The sequence below is a fragment of the Zonotrichia leucophrys genome, chromosome 2 (assembly GCF_028769735.1).
Source record: "Zonotrichia leucophrys gambelii isolate GWCS_2022_RI chromosome 2, RI_Zleu_2.0, whole genome shotgun sequence".
NCBI classification, from domain to species: domain Eukaryota; kingdom Metazoa; phylum Chordata; class Aves; order Passeriformes; family Passerellidae; genus Zonotrichia; species Zonotrichia leucophrys.
Genome location: NC_088171.1, coordinates 25,964,341 through 25,983,658, shown reverse-complemented (window position 1 = coordinate 25,983,658; position 19,318 = coordinate 25,964,341). Strand labels below are relative to the sequence as shown.

Here is a 19,318-nt window from a genome sequence, read left to right as displayed (position 1 = left end):
CAAAAATATTAATATTATTTTTATTTGTAATGTATTACTGGAGGCTTCCCCTGGAAGCAAATATGCTTGGGTCTTTTCTGGAGTAGTATGCTAGTAACTGTGTGTAAAGCAGGGATAATGTATGACAGGTGTCAGAATTCTTTTCTTATTTCTGCAGTGTGCTGAACTGTCAAAGTTCGTTTTCTGCTGTTATATTTTTCTGCAAATGGTATTCTTTGGCCTCCTTTCAGCACTTCAGCCAAGGAGAAGTATCTGTAGGCTCTCCTTTCCTTAAGGAGAAAGCTCCATGGCTGGAGGTGATGCAGTAGGGTTCTCCAGTACAGCACCCCCAGGTGGACATTCCTGCGGGATCATTTGCTGCCCTGGCATGTGCAGGTGTCGTCAGTCCTGCCTTCTCATAGAATAGCTAAAGAAGGACTCATTTCACATAAATAAGATATGCTGTCAGAGTTTCAGTGGGCCTGAGATTCCACATACCTGCTTGCAAATGTGCTTGTTCTTCTGCTTCAGAAACATATTTGGTACTATGGAGAATTTCTAGACTACTGTGGAGAAATTTTGACATGATAATCTAAAAATCCTATATCTGCCATTCGTTGTTTGGGAAGCTGAGCCTTCAGCTGCTTCAGTACTCTCCTCTTACTCTTTCCTGTTTGGCTCTAGGCTATAGGTTCCCTGGAGCAGAACTGTCATCTGCTGTAACAGAGGCCTGCTCGTGATTGGGGACTATGGGTGGTGGTAATAAATGCCTGGAGCAGGATGTGTGGCACTAAATATTGTATTCACTTGACAGTATGCAAGTGTGGAGAAGAATGGAGAATTCTTCATGTCTCCTAATGACTTTGTCACACGGTACTTGAAGATAATTGGAGATGGTTTGCCTAATGCAAGCACTGTACAGCTCCTTGCAGGTGTGGTGGATCAGACAAAAGATGGGTAAGTGGTTTTTTGTGGTTTTGGTTCGGGGGGTGGGGGGAATTTGTAGTTGATTGTTTGTTTGTTTGTTTTTTTTCTTTTTCTGTTGTTTATTTAAAAAATACAAAATCATTGTTTCAAACAGTGTGATCATTGAAGGGGGGGTTGTTTTGTTTTCCCCTGCAGATCCATAAAGAGATACAGAATATTTTAAGTGAAAAGAGTAGAAACATTGTTTTCAACTGCACTTAACATTTAGTGGTGCAAACAATTTTCTGTCTACTATGTATTTTTAATTCATGGAACCTTTCATGTTTGTTGGCTGGCTCCCCTAGCTCCTGCTTTTCTTTCCTTCCCTGAGTCTTTCTGTCTCTGTTTACTTTATGTATCTGTCACAAACACATTCAAATAGAAATCCAAAGTAAGTTTAGATGATGTAGGAAGAGATCCTAGAAAAAAGTGCCCCTGCTTTGTTTTGCCATGGCACTGTTAAAGGTTTTTGCCGCTGTGTTTTTGCTTCAAGAGGGAGGAGGAGCACCTAAGGTATTTAGGGAGCTACTCTGCAATCTTGGGAAGACAGCAGTGAAGTTGGTTGCACATGGTTTGCATTTGAAAGGCCGACTTTGCCAATAGGCAAGATTAGCTACCCTTCCATCTTCCTTCCCCCTACTTTAATGAAATCCTAGCATTTGCTTTTGATACATGCCCAGGCAAGCTATCTCTTCACCCATATGAGTTGTTGAACCCTCCCTTTAAAGTATCTTTAGAGAAACTTGAGAATAATTAGCTATGGACTTAAAGTGTGTAGTTGTGGCATTTTTAGAAACCAGAAAACTTCAGGCATGACTCATATCAGTGGTTGCAGAGAGTAAAATGTGAGATAAACAAAGCATGACTAGAGAATGCAGTCTTCCTAGGAAAAGATGCAGGCATAACTGAGAAATTTTGCAGTCCTTTCTGTGCTCCCTTTTCAGCTCAGCCACTCTCGTGTATTTGCAGCTCAGCACCTTAAGCCTTGCAGATGAGTTAATGTGATGATTGCTGCCCCAGGAAAAGAATTCTGTAAAAGCTTGTGTTGGTAACATTGATGGCATCAAGAAAGCCATGTCTTCAGACAGCGTTTGACTGAGAACATTAAACATTTCTCAGATTTCTTCCCTTGGTTTGATGCCTGCAAAAACAGCATTTTCCAAATTACATGGCTTCAAATCCGTTTTGTAATAAGAAGATTGAGAACATAATCCATACCTTGTGATTTGGATCTCCCTCACAGAAGCTGGTGTCAGGAAGAACAAAATGTAAAACTGTAGCCTATGTGAACTTGTTGACAAGTTTGGATTTCGTAACTTGGTGTGATCTTGTAAGAGTTTTGCGGTGTAGTATTGAGGCTTCTAATTGCTGCTTTCTGCCGTGGGTAAGGATTGTTTCTGTAATCCGCACTGCAGTGACAGTTCCTAACGTGTCTTTGGAGAGTCTCTTCTGGTATTCAGGCTGTCTTCCTGTTTAGCTAATGTGTGAAAGAATGGAGAAAGTTTGGGAAGTGATTATCATCCATCTCCCTAACGTGGCATTGTAGCCTTTTTTGCTGTGTTGCTCAGTTTTTGTACCTTGTTCTCCTGGTGTTTAAAGTAATTTGCAGAGTAATCATCTGAGGCTAGGGTCAGCTGCTTTTTGGTTCTTGTCATGAAATCTCCTCAAGGCAGCAACAGGACTACTGGTCCTTTCCTATTGAATGTTGCCAATTTAGCAGTCCAGAGCTCCCAGTTTTACAGTGAAGCACAAACCAGCTTTTGTTGGTGTTAATTTTTAATAGGCTTGTCAGTGTTTAGGGACTTACACATGGTTAAGGTCACGAGAGTCTGTTCAGTAATTTAGCATTATTTCTATTATAAAATAGAAGGTATCTTGCAAGAGCAATGACAAGTTAATATTGTTACAGTGTTGGTGACTTAAAGTAGTGCAGTTCTGAAAATACTGCTAGGCTATTTCCAGAAGCATTTATCCACTGTCTTGGATCCCTCTTTTGCTCTGAAGAAGCAGCTGTTGTTCATGACTGTTGAGCATGACCACTTGTCACTAAAAGGGTCTGAGCCTCCACCAGGGCTGTTCCTAGCACTCTTTAGAATGCTTTTTAATTCCTTCTGATTTTGGTGACAAGTTAGGTATACATACCAAGTATAATCAGTGTGAAATACTTAACTGGGTAAGTACGTAGGTGAAACACAGACAGCACAAGGACTTCAGACTCACGAGCAGGGCATACAGGTGGGCAAAGAGTTTCTTACCCAAGAGTTGAAGAAGTTCTGAGTGTGAAATGAAACAAACTGCAGCTCTTACATACAATCTCACAGTGGTCACTTGTAGACAAAAGCTCATGTAAGTCTAGCCCAGTTCCTGCATGGCCAGAGATTGAGGATTTGAGGATCTACTTGAGCTGTTGTTGTTGTGACAAAGGTACGAGACCTCTTAAGGCATACTCTGTTGTTCAGTGAATATCTGTTGCCATGGGAGCAAGTTTTGCCTCCATCTTAAGCCAGGGCAGAGGTTTATTTGATGGTGGGCTTTTCTGCTGTTCTCTTATGGAGGTGTTTTTTTAAGGTTTCCTCTAAGAAAAGGAAATACTTTCCTTGCCAGACAAACCTTTCAAAGTAGTCAACTGGTAATGAAATACCTTTTAATAAGTGTTGTATTGCGTGGTTGTTGTTTGTATGAAACAGATTGAGGAGCCTGGTTCCCGGCCTTAAGCCTCTCACTCCTAACCTTAGTTTAAAAAAAAAAAAAGGCTTCATTTGGCCTCGCTTGGATCAGAAATTTCCCCAAAAAACAGTAGCTTTCTAAAGGCCTATCAGCAATAGGCATTTTCCGTCCTGCCTACTGTAATATAATTTTTCAGATTTTTGTTGGTACTTTTAAACATCTGCCTAACAAAATAAGTATTTACTGCACGTCTCTGTTTGGACTGTAGTAACTAACACTTTACTAAGAAATACCATATGCTTTATTTATAGAAAGGACAAAGTATTCAAAAATAACACTTGGAAATACCAGCATTTTCCATTATTATTGGTTATAAATTTATCCTCTAATGCACCAATTTACACTATACTTAGTTTACCTAGCTTGGAGTGTAAAATAATAGATGTAGCTTCAATTTGTGTCCCATTATGTTACCATGTTTAAATTGCTGATACAGTAAAAACATCTGCATTGATTTCTGAAGAAAACCTCTTCATCATTGCATTTGTGTGTATTATTACAGCAGGTAATAAAAAGCAGGTGGGTTTTTTTCTTTGTGTGGCTACTTGCAGACTTTCTGTGGTGGGAATGTGTTGTGTCTATGTGATGTCCAGATACCATGGGTGTGAGCATAGAAGACAGGAGAGGGTAGTAAAAAGTGGTTTTGCTGCACCATACTCTGTTGTTATGTTTTGACTGGTGCTCTTGTATGTGGATGCTTTTGAGATATCAAGGTTTGAACCTTCCTGAATAAACTGTGGAGTATTGGCACTGGTAATGAGGATATGAAGGTGAAGGATGACTTTGACTTACTTGGGTGGAATATCTTCAAAACTGAAATAAAATTTTGTAAACATTTCAGCTTCCTCTCGTTGTGCTGTTAAAATCACTAGGTTTTGCTCTGCTTTTGTAACATAAATGACTACTTCTTTGGGTATATTAAATAACTCTTAAGTAGTATATTGAAGTCCATGTTAACATGTGCTGTTTAATGACACCTAATGAAATTCACTGAAGGGTTATGCTAAACCCAAAAGGGTGATGCTAAACCAGAGAGAAAACATGTTACCCAGGCAACTACCCTTGTGCAGTACAGAGAAGTGAGCATATGGCTATGTAGTACACATTTTTTCAGCTTCTTTAAGCATTAAGAATCACACGTGTAATTGACTGAAAAATTACTGCTCAGTTACTGTATTGTATGGTCATAATAGAAGTAAATGAATACGTCGTCCTTAGAATAGATCTGTTGGGAATCACTAGCAGGCTAGTCTACTTAGGGAGCAAAAATACAATAAGAAGAAAATAGCTGGTTTAATTAACATGTAAAAATTGGGTTAATTTGAATTCAGCTGGCACAGCAGATATTATTGTCTCTTCTTTAACAGTCTGGCTAGAACTACACAATTCGTACACTTTTTAATCTTCCTAGTTCTATGACTAATTGTCTTAAAAAATGGATATAGGGTTATTTTAAGCATTTATCTGTGATTTATTAGGGGGGTTATTGCTTCCAAGTGCTGAAAAAAAAAATGCTTTTACTAGTATAAAATCTTGTAATAGTGTTAATACATGGAGTTTTAATCAAACCCAGGCCTATCACATAGCATATGTTCTTAACATGGTGCTAGGATTCTGCTGGGATAGATGCTGTATTTCTTTTCTGGGCTGTAATCACTGTATTGTGAACCATTGGTAAGGACATGTGCAGGTTGTTTCACACAAAAGCAGCTTTACCAAAATGATGTTGGCTGAGATTTTACATTTATAATTCCAAACAATCCTATTCTAGAGTCTTGTCACCTGCTGTCCTTTTTGTTTTTCCTGTGTGCATGTATTATAATCTTTGGAACAGAACTCAGTGCTTTGGATCTGTTTACTGTTCTGTCAGGTATGTAGCCAATAATAATAAATAATAATAGCTTTTTATAGCCAGTAAATCACATTGTAACAGTAAATATGCATAAATACAAAACTGAGTAGGTTGTGATAGATTGGTTCAAAATTGAACGTAATTTTACTTTGGAAAAAATTTCTTTTGGCTTAGAAGGGATGGAAGTTTTCTTCCTTTGAAAGACTGAGTATCTGTGTAGTCTGTGTCTAACAGTGGGAAGTACTGAGAGCTCCCAAGGCATTTAAAGGCCTGATGGATTGCTTGTGTGCTAATGTGTGTATATATAACCAGGTACAGACTTCTTTGCCAGTAGAGCTTAAGGCATTCCTATATGTTTGCTGACATCATTAATTTTGAGTTTAATCTTAAGAATACCTGAGGAGTTTTCTTTTTATTTACTTCTTGCACTATGTTATAATTTATGGTGGCAAGCTCCCAGAGTTAATTATTTGTTAGACCATTTCATACTCTGCATTTCTTTTACTTTTATTTATTGCAGGTGTATTGAGGGAGGTAGTGTAGAAACAGCTTTTAGGCCTTCTCTGTGCTGTGTTTTTTTTTTAAAAATGTCCTCTTTTATTAATCTTCTCATGTTTTTGTATTCCTCATGGAAGTTGCCTTGTTACCTTGTGGATGTTTGGCTGCTGATGTGCAGCAAACACACTTCAAGTGTTGATCTAGGAAAGCCAGTGGATGTAATCTTTTAAGACTTCAGCAAAGCTTGTGATGCTGTCTCTCATAGTGTCCTTCTGGACAAAATGTCCAGCACACAGCTGAATAGCCCAGTTCCCTGATGGGTGAGTGACTGGCTTGCAGGTCAGGCACAAAGGGTTACAGTGAATGGGGTGACATGAGGTTGCCAACCTGTCACTAGGCGGTTCTGCAGGCTCCATCCTTGGCCCTGTGCTCTTCGACATCTTCATAAATCACCTTGGTGCAGGATTCATAGGGATGCTAAGTAAGTTTGCCAACTGCTGACATCCTCAAGGGCAGAGAGGCCCTGCAGAGACACCTCAACAAACTAGGGAGACGGGCAATCACCAACCAATGAAGTGTAACAAGGGGAAGTGCCAGGTTCTGCACCTGGGATGTGGCAACCCTGGATGTACAGACAGACGGGGAATGAGAGGCTGGAGAGCAGTACCACAGAAAGGGGCCTGGGAGTTCTGGTTGACAGAAAGTTAAATGTGAGTCAGCAGTGCCCTGGCAGCCAGCAGGGCCACCCTTCTCCTGGGGACATCAGGCACAGCACAGCCAGGCAAGGGAGGGGATTGTCCTGCTCTGCTCTGGGCTGGGGCAGCCTCACCTCGAATAATGTGTGCAGCTTTGGGTGCCACAATATAAAAAATTAAGCTGTTACACAGTGCCCAAAGGAGGGCAACAAGGATGGTGAAGGGCCTTGAGGGGAAGCCATATCAGGAGTGGCTGAGGTCACTCAGCCTGGAGCAGACTGAAAGGAGACCTCATTGTGGTTTCAGCTTCCTCACAAGGGAAGAGGAGGGGCAAGTACTAAACCCTTCACTCTCGTGACCACCGTCAGAATTCAAGCAAACAGCATGAAGTTGAGTTCAGGGAGGTTTAGGTTAGATATGAAGAAAAGGTTTTTCATTCAGAGTGTGGTTGGGTACTGGAACAGGCTTTCCAGAGAAGTGGTCACAGCACCAAGTCTGTCTGAGTTCAGGAAGGACAATTCTCTCAGGGACATGTTGTGATTTTTGGGGATGGTCCTGTGCAGGGCCAGGAGTTGGACTCCATGATCCTGATGGGCCCCTTCCAACTCAGCATATTCTCTGAATTCCCATAAAACAGGTAACTGGAAATTGCTGTATAGTCATGGATCATCATAACTTGATGGAAAAAAACATCTTTTCCAACTTATTCAACCTGTTAGTTCCTCACTATTTTTGTATACTGAGTAGAAGTTTTCATTGAACGGGCTGCAGTGTCACTTTGGACCAAAGTCCTAAGAATATAGTTAGTTTCCATTAAAAATCCCCTGGGTTTGTGTGTGTTTCTTGACATTGGATACACTGAATTTTGTGCTTTTCAGAAACAATCCTTGTTCCCCAGCTGCTGCCACATGAACCCATTAAAGTTACATGTCTGCTACACTGACATAAAGCAGCCTGAGAGACAGCAATCTTAACTATCCCAGACTGCTAGCAGGCCCTGCCACCACATATTTGAAGATGATTTTAAACTGTACAGCCTAGACATTAAAGAAGCAGGAATAAGAACAGTTGGCCTTTGCCTCTTTAAGAACAGGAGTTTGATCTCCATTTGAACTCTTGGGTGTGATGCAGAGAAATTAGAATGTTCAAGGTCTTTGCTGTTATCAAACCTACTGCTGGAAACAATGCCATGTTGTCTAATTATGTGTTTCTGCTTATGAACTAACTTCTGGAAGGACAACCCTGTGTTTATCTATGCCCTACTACTGTGCTAGCACATTAGGAACCAGGCTGTAATGATGAATTTGAATAAACTGCTCTTGGGCTGAGGAAGAACATGCAGACTACTGATTGAAATTTGTGACTCAACATGCAGGACTGGAGGGCTGTGATGGATGATTAATAAGTTGCTAGCAAACAGATAACACATTCTGATCGGTTCCTTCTGAAGTGAGTGGCAGCATGTAGGTCTTGAATGGATTTGCTTTCCAAAAGTGCTAAGTACTGAGTCTTGAGGGAAGTTACTCAGGTCTTTATTGGCTCTGTCTTGCCAGTGGAGGGAGGTAGGCTCCCCCAGAGGGCAGTTCAGTTAGACATTAAAGCTGACATGAGTAGCCATGCTGAGCGTTTTGCTTATTTTATGTTCTGTTGTGACTTGCTGAGAAGAATAATGCCTTGTTCAACAGACATTTCCGTTTGGTGATCTAAAGGCTTCCTGACAGCATTGGGGAGAGGGCATTTTAGGATAAATTTTAATCCCTGCTGAATACATTTTGAACATATTTTGGTTATGGTCTTATTTCTTTTGTACAATCAATATTATATTGTATTTCAGTTTTTTGTGAGCAAGTTGGTTTCATAGTTATTGTTTTTTCCTTCATCCTTTAGGTTGATATCCTTTCAAGAGTTTGTGGCATTTGAATCAGTCCTGTGTGCTCCAGATGCATTGTTCATAGTAGCCTTTCAGCTGTTTGACAAGACTGGCAAAGGAGAAGTTACTTTTGGTAAGACTTTCTTAAATGTGCATTCTTGATGTAAAAATCCATACCTATGCCAAACTGTTTCACCTCCTGTTACTGTAGAAAACAGTGATTGGTAGTGGAACTACACTAATGCCAAGCAACTTCATGCCTGCACTTCTTGAATCATCTACGTATGCGCGGTATGAAGCCAAGGTCATCATCACTGTTTCCTCTGGAGGACTGGTCACTTCTCTTTTTCTCTTCCCCAACATGCTTGTGCAGGTCCAGACCAGCAGTGATAGGTGACCATAGGAAATGATTGTAAAACTGCAAGGAAGTTGCCAGAAGACCTGGGTGAATGTTGGGTTTGAAATCATTACCCTGAATTATTTTTTTGTTTGAATTGGCTATATTTCAAGCTGGCTGACTTGTAAGGCTTAAAACTGTTTTCTGTGAGACTTTATAGTAATTAATTCATTATTATATGCCCTGTGCCATTCCCTCCCCCTGTAAAATTCAGCTGTGCATTGGAAGTGTGCTGTTTGCACTGATAATGAGATACACTCAGGCCAGTTTAAAACTTGATTAAGAGGACTGTTTCTTTCTAGATATCCTAGAGATAGCTTTTGATATCTGCAGAACTATCTCCCACCTGCCTAATGATAAGGGCCATTCATTAGGATTGAAAGGAGGATTCGGAATTTAGCAGTTTGGAATAATTTCTGATATTGAGCTTGCACTTGAAAAAGTATGGGGAATATTTTTTCTGAGTACCTACACTGTCTAAAATTGCTGTTTCTAATCTGCTACGTTTGGACATGGTCATTCCTATATATCAAGTTTTATTGTTTGGTTGTTAAACAGTTCTAAGTAAATGGGAAATTTTGACTCTCTTGTCTTTCCAAAATATATGGTTCACACATCCATTGTGTTTTACTAATATTTCCCACACATGTCTTATACTCAGTTAAAAAAGCCCTTCTCTTTCCATTTGAACTAACAAGATTCTGTAACCATTGCTTGAAACATCATTGTATTCTTTCTACCATCTCAAAAAATCTGTATTTGAAGTTGTGGCTGGTGAGAAAACTTGCTGTCTTTTCTTGTGTCTCTTTTGGTTTTTATTATTTTGGTAGTGTGTTGAGGGTGTGAAAGATGTGCTTTTTGTTTGCAGTATTTCAGAAGTTACTACAGATGCTAAAGGATTTTCAGAAAAAAATATCTGCAGATCATAACCTTGATGAAGGGAGCATTTTGTGCCTAACATTTTTGTGTATGTATATGGACAGAGAATCAGTGAGAGGTGCCATGCTTTTAAAACAGGAGGGAATGCACATTTTACTAGGGTTTTGTTCCAGTGAAGGCAGACCAGAGTTCTGGAATGCCTGTGATGTGCAGTTTCTTGTCTGCGTCAGAGCCCCTGGTTGCTTGGAGCGCTCATTAATAATCGAGGAAGAACTGTATTCGTTTGATCTGAATGCTGAATCAGTCTGACTTAACTTTTTAACTCTTGGCATTCTTGTTCCTACTTTTCCTGCTGTCAGATGTTTCCCTTGGGGTTTGACACAGTGAGTCAAAGGATTTGTTTGGCATTTGAAGTCCATTGAAGTCCTTCTAGTGATGAGAGAAAATCCCATGCCAGACTGTATTTAAAGTATTTGAAAGAGGAGACATGCCAACATTGGCAGAACCTCAGATAGCTTTTGTTTGATTCCTTCATCTCCCCTTTTGAAACCATAGATGTATTTGTAACTTCTGTGTACTACCTTGTGGCTACCACCCCACTAAATGCCTGGACTGGGGAGGATGGTAGAGCTGTCTCAGTGTTGTGCATTCTCAGCAGAAATGGTTGACCTTTAGACAAGGCTAGTTCCTTACTTTATATCACAAGGAGAAAAAAGGACTTTATTTTCCTGCTATTATGAAAAAACCCCTAATATTTTCATAAATACATTATTAAAATACTATCCTGTAACTTTGCCACTCAATGCCTCAGTCATGCATCTTTGAGGCCAATTATGAGATCTTTTTCCATTCACTTGAATGAGAGTAGTATCAAGTCCTTATCAAGGTCAGGAGACTTAAATAGGGGTTTTGTATACTGTGGAATTACAGTGTGAAAGGAACAGAAGAATAGGGAAAGGATAATTTTTCAGTATACTGCTGTTAGGTGTAGTATCTCAAGGCTCTCATTTTGAGTCTCTGTCTCATTTTATTGTTGTAAAGAAACAGTATGGCTTATCTTTGCAGTCATTTTTTTTCTGTACGCTAAAATAATGATACAAATATTTTAGCTTATACCAAGCAGAATAGTTCCCAGCAGTGGATTTCACATTTTCTACCATGGAAATCCGTCCAACTCTTAGTCTTTCACAGGTGCACTTGGTTTGGCATCTTTGTTAAAGGACTTAATAATGAGCTTTATGCTAATGAACTTTTACACTGAATGTGAGATTCAGGCTGTAATACTCAGAGAAATGTTCTTGGTAAAGAAGTTCCAATTTATCACTTTGCCCTTAGTTTCTTGAAAAATGCTGCACTCTTACTTTAGCTTCTGGATTGAAAATGGATTTGCATTTTAGCCGTATGTTGACATCTACAATTTTAAATGTTTCATTTCTTTCAAGTGGCAAGTTAACTGTACCTGGTTCTTTGACAGAACTATTACCTATTTAAAAGGGCTCATGTGCAAGCAGTGTGGGTACATGGGGGGGTGGGGAGTATTTCTGGTTTATTGCTTTTTGAGGTGAATTAAATGGCCACTAGTAAATTAGTGGCTGGTGGCTGGTTGAGACTACACCTGGCCATTGCATCATGTTGTAGATTTACTTTCTGCTGAAGTGTCAAAGCTTTGACAGTTTGTAAGGAGTTAAAGCTCTCAGCAGGAAAGTTTAAATTCGAGGCAAAGAGCAAACCATTGCTTCTTACTGTTGAGTGTTGACAGGCACATAAAAGCTGATAATGTAAGTCCAGGGGTTTAAGAGACTTAGTAGAGTTGCTTTTTTGTCGTGTGACTGTATTTTAATGCCTCATTAAAGAAGCAGAGCCCTTTGAAATTCTTTACTAGATGGCATTTAAAAAAAGGTGAGATGGTTGCATAAAAAAGTGTTTCAAAATGAAGTCATTGTAACCTTCATCTTTAATTTTGGATGGGTAAAATAAACGATGGTACCTAACAGTTCTGAGCTATGAATAACACACTAGTGATACCCAGGAACTGAAACTTACGTTTTCTGATACCAGTTCTCACAAGCCCTAGTGTAGGGCAAAATAAGTGTTGTCCATGTTGATTTTGCTAAGAGAGTTAGGAAAGGCACAATAAGAGCTGTGGTTGCCTGAGTCTGTGCTGCCAACCATTATTGAATCTGCTTTAAAGATTTTAATTCTGATTTGTATTAAAGTAGAATTACCCACCGGACAGAAATCTTGCTCTTGTACTTAATGAAATGGAGCTGTGGTATAGTGTGTGGTTTTATGGTTTTGGTTTTCTTTTCTAGACATCCTCTAGTTCAATCTGAAGCTGTTTCAAAATGGATGCTGTGTTGTGCTGCTTTGAGAAATATGAGTATGCTGTCAAATGTCAGTCCTTTATTTAAAAAAAAAATGAAACAAAACAACAACCTCCCCCCAAAGCCAGCAAAAATATTAAGGAAATTTGGAACCCAATCTCCAAATTTTTCTTTGTTAAGTGTAGGAGCTGCAGATTCGAGCCCTGGATTTTGCTTTTTTCTTTAAACAAAATTTTATTGGTAGCTGTTGTGGATCTCTGCTTCGGTTATTAATTATATCAGTACGTTTGTTAGATAAACACATTAGTTAAGGATACATCTTACTAAGTGCTGCTGTTTGGTGATACCTGATACTTGAATTACCTGAATACTTGTTTGTAAACTTTCTAAAAGGACATAGCTCTTAAGAGAAGTTTAAATAGCTCCACAGCTATTGTGATGAGCTTCAGAGTTTTTTCCTCTATGAAAATGTTCTGTTATTTTTTTAATATACAAAAAATGATTGCCAGAGTTTCATAATTGCTTTCAGGACCAAAGAATTAACTTCTGATCGTGGGATGTAGCTCTTGCTTTCATTACAGAGGATTACTTGTTTTTTGCTTTGCACTGCAATTGCTGTTTGTTTTTATGGAATCCATAGTTCTTTTTGCCTCTTGCACAACACCTAGCTTAGTGATGCCCAGCCTGGTACACTGAACACCATGTAAAGCAATGAAAAGCTAAATCTGAACCAACAAAATAAATTGCTGTAGCCGTAAGCTTTGATCTCTTGATTAACTGTAGTATTTAGTATTTATCAGTGATACTTCCATTGCTGGTTCAAATTGCCTTGAAACCAGTTGTAGATAGTGATTTGTTAGCTTACACATCACAGCTTCACCTATGCAGTGAACATTTGCTGATGTACAAATGACAGCTGCCTAGATACAATGAATCCAGTGGCAACATTGCAGATGTGAAATCTGTTCAGTCTCTGATGTTTTTTGTTGTTTGTACAGTGTTGGATTTTGCACAAATAATTGCCAGTTTTAATTACAAAAGGATGTGAATTAGACTTGTTAGTATATTTATTTTCTTCAAAACAATTTTTGAAATTTTCTCAGACTGTTTTTTGAGAATTTCATTTCTAGACATATGTCAATTTGGCAAGTTTTTGTTTTGTTTTTCTCTTTTAACTAAAATATTATATAACCAAGCAGACTTGGATGCAAGCAAATAAAAAACAGCCTGTTTGGATACAAAGTGAATCTGTCATTCTAAATATTAGGAGAAGCTTTGTCCTGTTACACTGTTTGGTTTCATTTGGTCTAGAAAATGCAGTTGAGTTTTCTACATCATCCAGAACTGAAATTCAGTGTTTCAGTTTGTTCTTTGTTGTTGGTTTTGTTCTGTTGCTTTGTTGGGGATGGTAAGAGAACCATCAAATAATTCAGACTGGAGGTGACTGTGGCCATATGGTTCAAACCCTTGCAGCACCACCATCAAGACCAGTTGCTTCAGGGGAAATATCTAATAAATTTTTAAAATAATCTCTGAGGCTGGAGATTCTGCAGCCTCTATGAGCAAGTATTTCCCAGAGTTTGATCACTATTATAGTGGAAAATCAAATTTCTGAGTGGAAAACTAAATTCCTTATGCCTGCTTGGGACTGCCAGTGTTCCAGCTTGCATCCATTGTCTCTTGTCCTTCCACTGTGCATCTTTGTCTTCCCTTCATCTGCTGGGTAGCTGTAGACAGCACTGAGCTCCTCCTTTGCATCTTCCATCTCCAGCCTAAGAAAACCCCATTCCATCAGCCTCTCTGTGTATGTCACATGCATCATCCCCCAGCTGCCTTGTATGGACAAAATAGAAGTGATGTTCTGTTTTTGTTAGCAGGTTGTGCTGTTTACCTTGATGGAAGTCATCTGGTTGGGTTTTTTTGTTTGTTTGTTTTATTAATGGTTATTATTATTCAGGGCAAGAGGACTAGATTTATTTTTTATGCCCACAGAGGGCCTAGTGCTTTTCAAACTTGAGATGTTAGGGTGCTGGCAGTTTGTTGCTAACTACTAGTGAGGCCAGGAAGGGTAACAAAAAAATGTAAGGCTGTTGCTAGTGAACTGAAATTATGGATGGCTGCAGTTCACGTAGAAATAGTTTTAAGTGATTGCATTCTGGAAAATTTCTGAAGACATTTTAAGTAAGCAAATTATGTAACATTCCATGTGTAAATTCATATTATTCCCCCTCACATACAGTGGTGATAGAAGAAGCAGACAAGCTTGAATCCAGACTTTTACTTGCTGAGGGCAATGGTACTTTTGGAAAGAGCCTGCTTTTTGCTCTTTGCTGTCTCTTTTTTTTTTTATTGGTAGTATTTCCAATATTTAACACAGGTAACAAAAGTGCACAAGTATCTCAGTCAAAAATTAGGGCCAAATTGAACAGGATGCTATATGAATATGCCATGAGAAAGTGAATTAGTAGTTTTCAGAAGTGACAAGGGCACAAGCAACCAGAGGAGGGGGAAGATAAGAGGATAAAAAAGACAACAATTTCAGCAGATTTGTGAAGTTGAAGCTTATCATGGATTTTTTTTTTGATTGGGAAAAATCATGATAGCACAAGCATGTTCTGTGTGATAGTGTTTTCATTAATGTGAAATTAATCTGCAAGACTTCTCTGTCCTTGTTGAAAAGTTTGTCTAGGGCAATGAATTATGTTCAGTAGCTAGTGTCTCTGTCCTGAAAGAGAATGCATGCTGAACTTTTTTTAGGATTGGTATTGGATTTCATGGTTTACTGCAGGCATTTTCAGGGATCTGTTTGGTAGTTATATTCTTTAAAGTCTACTTGCAACATTTGATAGACATTTATTTACCAATACTGGTCTTCATCTCACCTCTGTGTACACCAGGTGCTGCACAGCCTTTGTTGCTTCTTGCAGCCTCAAAATGGTTGTGGTTCCCCTCGGAATAGAAGTAACCAGCTTTAGTGGGAGACTCCAGGCTCCTGCTTCTCCACCCTGCTGTGGCTGCCTCTGAGGATGCTGGCACTCCAGTGGGGCTGTCACAGTACAGTCTTTTTTAACGCCTGAGGGTGTGCCAAGTTAACAAATGCATTTCCTAACAAGAATCAACAAGTATCATAAGCTTTTTGCTTCTCATTGATGGGCTCCAGATGCTGGTATGTCATCTGGAGGTGAAAAAACATCCATTTTTTAATATATGTGGACCTTTATTGCACCTCTTTAATGATTAGGTTTTATTACAAAAAGAACTACCCTGATTTTTGAAACTTTTCAAGTGATATATGAGTATTTTTTGAACAACTGAATGTAGATGTATGGGAATATCAGATTGGCATGTGTGTGCTGTATGGTATCTTGTCAGAGATCTGAAGAACTGCTTGGAAGATGTTCCAGTTCAGTGGGTTAAAAATCCTCTTTACGGACGACCAACCGTAGATTTGCACAATTGACTATAATGGCTCCAATTTTAAAAGATAGAGGTAACAGAGAGCACTTCCAATTGGTGGGATAGTTCAAGAATACTACATGCTCAGATGGCTAAAATATTGTGCTTTCTGCTGCTACTTCATGCTACTTAAAAAGAACAAAAACTGGTGTGGGAAAGGTGGGAACATGCCAATTTGAGAGTCAGGTTCAACTGTATGAGCTCACTCTTTAGTTAACAGAGTAACTCTTTGGTAAGCTGAGGGTCTGCCATCTGTATATCCTGTTGGGAAAAAAAAACCCAAACATGATTACTAGGCAGCACTTGGGGAGGCACCAAAAGATTCTACACCAGAACATATTTTAAACCATGTCAGAAGCTGTATATAACTTCAAGCTTGTTTTTTATTAAGGTTTTTCCCCATCCCATTTTCAAACTGGCCTGGAATTGCAGATTAGAAAGTAGAAACTTCAGCAAGTTCTAGGAGTCAGAAAAGTGTTTTGTTATTACAGATTTTAATATGAAATTTCAGATAGCAAAATACACATATTTTTGTGGTGTGTGTAATTTAGTTTTCTAAATTGGAAAATCTGCTGTTACCTAGCAGTTAATGACTATATTTCCCTAACATTTGGAATTCAGGACCTGATTTAAGAAGCTGATAAAAGAAAACAAAACTGAGAATATGTTGGAAGTTCTCAAAGTGAAAATTACAGTTTAGATAGGTTTGAGGGTAGATAGTTAGACATTTTAATTGAACTAAAATAGTTTTATACTAATACAGTACTGTTGTGGGAGTACATTTTGTGGTGTGTTTGAAATTGAAGTATTTAAGTGAGGGAAAATGTGTGTTAATGCTTTGCAAGAAAGTGATTTTTTTTTTTTAAATATCATCTATCTAAGTAAAATAGCTGTTAAAGATATAAAGCTTTCAAGTCTATGCTGGAAAGTAAAGTGTAAAGTTCATGGTTATTTCTTGAGCCAGGAGTTTGCTTTTATCACTTTGGTTCATATATTAAATTGCTGTAGGAAACAAAGATGTGAATTCTGAAGTAAATTTTTTATTGCTGGACAGCTACAGTGAAATTAGTCCCTGCTGGTGTAAAAATAAAGAGGTGTTGATTCTGTCTACATCTGAAAAATATACTTGCAAAATAAATAGTTTGAAAGAATTTCAGATTTAATATATCAGATATTCAGATACTTATGGACTATACCCAGTAAAGATTTTAGTAGCTTGTTCTGTTAAGTGTCTTTCCTTAGACACAAAATACAGTGGAATAATGACTTTCAGAGTTTTCCTTATAAAACCTAAAATTTGTAAGTCCAAATTTCATTTGGAGAATTTTGGTGCTCCTTGCTGTGTCAAGTGCATCTGTAGTAATTCCAAAGCATGCTTTATTTCTATTTTACTTCTTAATCACTGGAAATGGAATGTCATAGGAATGAAAATGGAATAGAATCACAGGAATGGAAATGTGAATGCAGCATGGTTGTTTGTGCAATAAGCGTTTAAACATACACATCAGTACAGTGCAGAGAAGAAGGTTCCCAGGACTTAAGGGACCAAAAACCCCCACTGTAAATCAGCAGGCAGATCACCTGGAGGGAAAATAAACCAACTCGTTCATGCAGTGATCAGAAATGAATGGCAAGGCTGCTATTTTTTAGTTAGAGACTGTGGAGGGACAAACAATTATTTGTTTTAGAACCTTGCAATTTATTTTAAAATTGAGTTTCAGAGTTGAATTTTTTAAAAGATGGATAAAAGTGGCAGCATGGATTTCTGAAAATGACTTCAACCTGTTGCTTATTTTGCTTTCTTACAGCTCTGGTTCAAGCAAAGCAAACACACAAATTGTATCTTTTGCTAGCTCTAGATTGATTTTGTGCTGTTCTGGCTCTTGACATTGAAGCATTAACATTTTGCTTTTTTTAGAACTGAAGCAATTAAACAGTGTTCTGAACTGGATTTTAAAGCTTCCATTTATTGCATATTTTGGTTAAATACTTGTTTAGGATCAAAGCACAGTTGCCCAGAGAAGTTGTGGAATCTCTGTTGTTGGAGTTGTTCACAGAATGACAGCGTGGGTCAGGTTGGAAGACGCCACAGCAGGTCATCTGCTCCAACCTTCCTGCTCAAGCAGGGTCATCCCAGAGCACATGGCACAGGATTGTGTCCAGATGGGTTTTGAGTAATTCCCATGAGGGAGACTCCACAGCCTCTCTGGGCAATCTGCTGCAGTGCTCAGGACACTTAAACAGCAATGTTGTTCATCCTCATGTTCAGGTGGAACTTGCTGATTAAGCAATACTGGGGCCAGTCTTGTACCTTGTGGAATGCCACTGGTGACAGGCCTCCAACTAGACCCTGTGCCGCTGATTATGACCATCTGGGATTTCAATGTTCCCTTATGCTGAGTCAGAAATTCATGAGGGGCTGTTCAAACCTCATCTGGCCATGGCCCTGAGCAACCTCTTCTGGTTGGACTTTCTTTGACTGGACTCCATGAAATCCAGATGTCCTTTCCATTACAAATTACTGTCTAGCTCTGAAACAGGTTCCTTTAAAAAAAGAGTCTAAGCAGACATCATAACTCCTGGCTACAGAGGCACACCTCAGCTTCTCTGTGTTTTGCTGTGTTTAGTTAAGTGACTTGTGGATAGCTGTGGAACTTCCAACTGCAGGTTTAATGCAACACTACATTTTTTTTCATTGTCCATTTTTTATTTTAATACTGGATTTAGATGATTAGGAGATGACTGTTAGAACTGAACAGTAACTTGGAGTGAGCTCCGGTACATAACTGGATACATTTTGATGGTTAAATCAGAAGCTGAAATGCTTTCATTTTTTGGTGTAGTATGAATGGTTTTTAATGTCTGAATTGGGCAATCTGCCTAAAGATGAGACTTGATTCAGTGATGTGGTAGATGAATGGGTTATGAGACCTAGCAATGGAAGAGGAAGAAGGCTGTTCACTGGGCATAGGAGTTTGTGCTCCACAAAGGGTTGCAAAAAGGAAGTATGGGGTATGAGTAAAAAAGCAGTGGCAAAGAGGATACTATGTCTCATGCCATCAAAGAATCAGTAGAAGCACAGTAGGCAATTTTCCAGTCAGCTGCCTGCACTGTATAATCCAACATGCATTCTGTCAGAAAAGCATCTGGTAGTAGCTGCCAAGTCATATTGACATCAATATACAGTATGATTGTGAAAAGATCAAGTTGTGTGGATTCTCTTACCGTATCTTGTCTGATGTGGTAGTCTGTGTTTTCCAGGTCATAGGAAAAATTAAGTGCACATCTTTAACTTGGAATGTTTAGAGTGATACTTGTACTTACATGAACTTCTGAGACATCCTTGTGGCCTTTAATCTCTAAAACAGCCAAGGGAATGCAAATGGTCTGGATAGAGACCTTATTATATTCCAAATTGGCATGATGAGGTTTTCACTTTCATTGCTGTGCGTTCCTTTACCTTTTGTAATGCCAATAATTAAACATTGTATTTAGTCTGAAGTTACCATTCTTTTCACTTCCTGACGTTTGGGCCTGTCTTGGTCATGTGCCCCTGCAGCCCAGACACAAAGGTGTCCTGAGCTGCAACAAAGGCAGCGTGTCCACCAGGGTGAGGGAGGAGGTGCTGCCCCTCTGCTGTGCTCTGGTGAGACCCCACCTGGAACACTGCATCCA

The 19,318-nt window shown here is 39.0% G+C and overlaps 1 protein-coding gene across 4 annotated transcripts in view; it reads left to right on the top strand.

Annotated features, from left to right (window-relative positions):
- SLC25A13 (solute carrier family 25 member 13) overlaps window positions 1-19,318 on the top strand; it is a 99,039-nt gene that overhangs the window by 27,586 nt on the left and 52,135 nt on the right. For all 4 annotated transcript variants that reach the window (XM_064704349.1, XM_064704348.1, XM_064704347.1 and 1 more), the window contains 2 exons: window positions 794-936; window positions 8,605-8,720. In XM_064704349.1, coding sequence (XP_064560419.1) covers window positions 794-936; window positions 8,605-8,720 — 259 coding nt within the window. The remainder of the gene's footprint in view (window positions 1-793; window positions 937-8,604; window positions 8,721-19,318) is intronic.